General features: G+C 56.4%; 1 protein-coding gene across 1 annotated transcript in view; it reads left to right on the top strand.

The window, feature by feature from the left end:
- The first annotated feature begins 2,096 nt into the window (after positions 1-2,096).
- Positions 2,097-5,737, top strand: part of SKOR2 (SKI family transcriptional corepressor 2) — a 33,396-nt gene continuing 29,755 nt past the window's right edge. The window contains exons 1-2 of the mRNA XM_059894943.1: positions 2,097-4,694; positions 5,734-5,737. The exon at positions 5,734-5,737 is cut by the window's right edge and continues 60 nt beyond it. Of these exons, the coding sequence (XP_059750926.1) occupies positions 2,097-4,694; positions 5,734-5,737 (2,602 nt within the window). The remainder of the gene's footprint in view (positions 4,695-5,733) is intronic.

Raw genomic sequence — 5,737 nt, 5'->3', positions numbered from 1 at the left:
TTTTCCGGTTAGGTTGAGGGGCAGCGGAGGGCTTCGGTAGTGATTGGTTTGGGAGCCTGGGGCGTTAAGTTGAGAGTCGTTGGCTCGTCAGTCAGATAGGGAAGTTCGCCAGCTTTCTTTCTCAGTTCAACTAACTTTTAATTGTCTCTTCTTCCCTCACTCCCTTTTAAAAATCCCCCAACCTAAACCCTTTTATTTGTGTCTCTGCTCTGACAGGAGTCTCTGGGAGAGCTTGGGGTGAAAGTGGAGCAACCCAGTAGGAGACACTTCTGCCCAGTCTACAGCTGCTCAGGCTGCGGGTCTCTAGCCAGCTCCCCGCTAGGCCAGGCCCGCTGCCCGCATTGCCGTTATCCCAGGGTCTTATGAAGATAATAAGAATCTTGTTTGGGAGGGGAATGAGGATTGAAGGACCATCTGGCAAAGTTAGGGCTGGTTATATCAGGCCCAGATATCACTGTGCCATTTAACACCCCGTCCCCTGGAAATATTGTCTTTGATCCATCCGAAGTGACAAGCCTGGCTTTCGTCTCGTTGATCGCATTGAGGTTTGTTCACCCTTCCTGGAGGCCACAGAACGTAATGAGAGCTGAGGATCCAGGGGTCAGAAGGGCAAAGGTTGTCGGGATAGAGGTCACAGGGGCCCAGAGAGGACCAGGATATGACAATTTGGGTAAAGGGGTACACTAGTGTATTCACTGAAATCTCTGTAATAACAAACTCCAGTGTCCTTGGCGGAAAGTGGTGATGCGACGGCCACCGGTGATTTTCCAGGGCAAACGATAGTCTTAGCAGCTGCCCTGGACAAGTAGCTGTGCAAAGGTCACTGTCAGTTTCACGGGGAATGAGCCACTTTGCTTGTTTTGACTTAGCAGTGTTGTCACAAAGGTTTCTTTCGCTTGCTTTTTCTGTATTTTCAATTTACTGGCTGTTTTCCCCCATTAAGTATCCCGTTGACCAGAGATGACAGGAATTTTACCGCAGGCCCAACCCTGGGCTTCTGCTTTCAGTGCTCCCGCAGATTACCTAGTCCAAGGATTATTCCTACCGTGGGGCACGTCCCCCCACCCCCAATAAGGTAAAGAGATGTCTACATAGATCAGAAAAAGAAATGTCACAGAAAGTGGTTCACCTTTCAACTAAATTTGCCTTTTAAAGCCCATCAATAATGACCCCCAAGAATTGTTCAGTTTCTTTGCACTGTTTCTGGGCTTAACACTCTTGCCTGTACTTATTTGCTCATTGTCATGGAAATGACAGGCAAACAGTTTTTGAATATCTTCAAGTGTACAACTTCATCTTTTAAAGCCACCTATTGGAACCGGAACCACTCAAGTTTAGCAAGCGGCTTTTTGAACCCTTGAAAGTGAAACGCCTGTTTTGGTGCAATCTTGCATATAGGTTTGTACATTTTCCCCCAAAATTTCTAATTAAAGTATCAAAATATCTAATGGCAAAGATAAGGGAGAAGGGATTTCGTTTTGCTTTAATGAGCTGTGTCTCAACGAGTAGTGAATTTCCCTCAAGGAAACCACAGATGCCACAAAAATTACTTTTTAAAAGGTTTGGGTTTTTTGTTTTTTTTTAACCAAAATCAATCTATTTTCAAGCAAATGCGACTGGTCTCTCTTTTAAAATTTGGGCTTCAATGGCTAAGCCTCAGTTTTCCATAACTTTTATAACCTGTACTAGTTACAACTGTCATCATTACTTCCTAATTTATAGCAGGAGTGCCATTTTATTCTAACAGCTTCTATAAATTGGGGATAAGGTCTTGAGTTTCTTAGGAACTGACTTTTTAAAAATTTACTTTGGATATTTAGAACCGAAGAAAAGCAATTGCAAATTCCTGCATTTCCAAAGGATGACCTTGAGGAAATTTAAGAGAGATGACTTCCTTGTGTCTGAAACTTGGTTCCTTTGCCCAGTGATAATTATATCTTAACCAAAGCAAGGAAGTGATTCTAATTCTTCAGTTAGCGACTCAACCCACCCCTCTCTTTGTAAACTGAAAAAGCTCTAGTCAACGCTTTCTCCTTTCCCTTCCAGTCTCCAAGGCCGACCCGGAGGGCTCGGCCCGGGTTTCCGCGGCGGAGGAGATGGCTTCCAGCCCGCTGCCGGGGCCCAACGACATCCTGCTGGCATCACCGTCGAGCGCCTTCCAGCCCGACGCGCTGAACCAGCCGCGGCCGGGCCACGCCAACCTGAAACCCAACCAGGTGGGCCAGGTGATCCTCTACGGCATTCCCATCGTGTCGTTGGTGATCGACGGGCAGGAGCGCCTATGCCTGGCGCAGATCTCCAACACCCTCCTCAAGAACTTCAGCTACAACGAGATTCACAACCGCCGCGTGGCGCTGGGCATCACGTGCGTGCAGTGCACGCCGGTGCAGCTGGAGATCCTGCGACGCGCCGGGGCCATGCCCATCTCATCGCGCCGCTGCGGCATGATCACTAAGCGTGAGGCTGAGCGTTTGTGCAAGTCGTTCCTAGGCGAAAACAGGCCCCCCAAGCTGCCTGACAACTTCGCCTTCGACGTTTCGCACGAATGCGCCTGGGGCTGCCGCGGCAGCTTCATCCCCGCGCGCTACAACAGCTCCCGCGCCAAGTGCATCAAATGCAGCTACTGCAACATGTACTTCTCGCCCAACAAGTTCATCTTCCACTCCCACCGTACGCCCGACGCCAAGTACACGCAGCCGGACGCAGCCAACTTCAATTCGTGGCGCCGTCATCTCAAACTCACAGACAAGAGCCCCCAGGACGAGCTAGTATTCGCCTGGGAGGACGTCAAGGCCATGTTCAACGGCGGGAGCCGAAAGCGCGCGCTGCCCCAGCCGGGCGCGCATCCCGCCTGCCACCCGCTCAGCTCGGTCAAGGCGGCCGCTGTGGCAGCGGCGGCGGCGGTGGCGGGAGGTGGGGGACTGCTGGGCCCGCACCTGCTGGGGGCGCCCCCGCCGCCGCCCCCGCCACCTCTGGCCGAGTTGGCGGGCGCGCCGCACGCGCATCACAAGAGGCCGCGCTTCGAAGACGACGACGACTCGCTGCAGGAGGCGGCTGTCGTGGCCGCCGCCAGTCTTTCGGCCGCTGCCGCCAGCCTCTCGGTGGCCGCGGCCTCCGGCGGCGCCGGAGCGGGCGGGGGTGGCGCGGGGGGCGGCTGCGTGACGGGAGTTGGCGCCGGCGCGGGCGCGGCGGCTGGCGCCAAAGGGCCACGCAGCTATCCGGTCATCCCGGTGCCCAGCAAGGGCTCGTTCGGGGGCGTGCTGCAGAAGTTCCCAGGCTGCGGGGGGCTCTTCCCGCATCCTTACACCTTCCCGGCTGCAGCCGCCGCCTTCGGCCTGTGCCACAAGAAGGAGGACGCGGGCGCCGCGGCCGAGGCCCTGGGGGGTGCGGGCGGCGCAGGCGCGGCGCCCAAGGCCGGCCTGTCGGGCCTCTTCTGGCCCGCGGGCCGCAAGGACGCCTTTTACCCTCCCTTCTGCATGTTCTGGCCTCCGCGGACCCCGGGCGGGCTTCCCGTGCCCACATACCTACAGCCCCCGCCGCAGCCGCCCTCGGCGCTCGGCTGCGCGCTGGGAGAAAGCCCGGCCCTGCTGCGTCAGGCCTTCCTGGACCTGGCCGAGCCCGGCGGCGCGGGCGGGAGCGCCGAAGCGGCCCCCCCGCCGGGTCAGCCCCCTCCGGTCGTCGCCAACGGCCCGGGCTCCGGCCCGCCGCCTCCTGCGGGCGGCGCGGGCGCTCGCGACGCGCTCTTCGAATCGCCCCCGGGCGGCAGCGGCGGGGACTGCAGTGCGGGCTCCACGCCTCCGGCCGACCCGAGCTCCGTGTCTGGGGCTGGGGCCGCGGCCGCCGGAGCGTGCCCCGTGGGTGCCCGAGTGCCCGCCCCCCACCACCCGCACCTCCTGGAGGGGCGCAAAGCCGGCGGAGGCAGCTATCACCATTCCAGCGCCTTCCGGCCGGTGGGCGGCAAGGACGACGCAGAGAGCCTGGCCAAACTGCACGGGGCGTCCGCGGGCGCGCCACACTCGGCCCAAGCGCATCACCACCACCACCACCACCACCCGCACCAACACCACCACCACCATCATCCCCCGCAGCCGCCGTCACCGCTGCTGCTGCTGCCCCCGCAGCCCGACGAGCAGGGTTCCGAGCGCCACCACCCAGCCCCGCCGCCGCCCCCGCCCCCGCCGCCTCCGCTGGCCCCGCAGCCGCACCACCGAGGCCTTCTGTCCCCCAGTGGCACCAGCTGCAGCTACCCCAGCGAGGACACCTCCGAGGACGAGGACGACGAGGAAGAAGAGCAGGAGGTGGACGTGGAGGGCCACAAGCCCCCCGAGGGCGAGGAAGAGGAGGAGGAAAGTCGAGACCCCGAGGACGACGAGGAGGAAGACGAGGAGACAGGGGTCCTGCTAGGGGACCCTTTAGTCGGGGGCGGCCGATTCCTCCAGGGCAGAGGGCTGTCGGAGAAGGGGAGCAGCCGGGACCGCCCGCCGGCTGCCGCGGGCGCTTTCCCACTGGCCCTGAACTCCTCCCGGCTGCTGCAGGAGGACAGGAAACTGGGTGACCCGGGCGGCTCGGACTTGCCCCCGCCCCCGCCCCCGCCCCCGCCGCTGGCCTCCCAGAAATCAAGCGGCGGCCTTAGCAGCAGCCCGGGCAGCCCGGTCCACCATCCATCACTGGAGGAGCAGCCCTCCTACAAAGATGTAAATATCCCCTTTAGGCTCCTTCAAGCTAATTATTATTATTTAAATGCACCTTTAGGCTGAATCGGTTACATATGCGCAGGAAAGATGAATCACCAGATTTCCCCACAGAAATGAAATATTCAGTGTGTTTGGGAGGGCTTCTTTCCTACCAACTGTCCTCCATAAAAATGTGGTTTCTGGTCTCTCTGTTACAAAGCCTCTCGAAGGCCTTGGGGCCTCTATTCCCTCCTATATTTAAGTTGGCTGCTTATAGAAGTTGGGAAAGACCCCTAAACTGACCAAGTCCTTCCTCTAATCTACCAATCTCCTTTGCCCAACTCCCTGCCCCCAGCTGAGCACAATTGTTCCCCCAGAAGCAGTGGGACCACAAAACTGGTGCAGTCTGAATGATCCTATCATATTTCTTCTCTGTAATTCAGTGCCTCCCCGAACCATGACCCAGAAAAGATCAAAAATACATTGACTTCAAAAGTTAGATTCAGTTTTATTTGAACTGCTTTAATCAAGACTTGAACCCCAGAGCTCTAGCCAGAATGGACACTTCTGTAAGATATTGTGTCCAGTAAAACAAAAGGCAGACTCTTTAGCAAGACTGGCTTCTCCCAAACCAATCTCCACCCACATGAAAGTGCTACCTGGGACCCCTAAAGACCAAAGTTAAATTTAAGTGGCTCAGTATTGTGTGCATAGTGTGCATAGGCTCAAGTGTGCATAGAAAACACTCTCAAGGACTTCAGAGTGTAGTGACTCTGTCCTAATGTAGTGTAGATGTGACAAATAATGTGGCATGTTGATTTACAGAGCGTATAATAGGTGCATATTTAACATACTATTTCGTAAAGGATAGTGCAGGTACGTGCAGTCGTACACTTGTATTTAAGCACAACAACTATTCAGAGAAGATAATCATCAAAAAATGAAGTCTCCTGAGGCTCCATGGAGTCACTTTTATTGATGCTTCTTCCTGCTGACTGTTGACATTAGCATATGGTTTCATCCAGGCATTGATTTGTGTCTCTAATTCTTCTCCATACAGAATC

Source organism: Balaenoptera ricei, chromosome 14 (genome assembly GCF_028023285.1).
Source record: "Balaenoptera ricei isolate mBalRic1 chromosome 14, mBalRic1.hap2, whole genome shotgun sequence".
Taxonomy (NCBI): domain Eukaryota; kingdom Metazoa; phylum Chordata; class Mammalia; order Artiodactyla; family Balaenopteridae; genus Balaenoptera; species Balaenoptera ricei.
The sequence above is the reverse complement of the archived record's forward strand: the minus strand, read 5'-3'. Positions and strand labels throughout refer to the sequence as shown.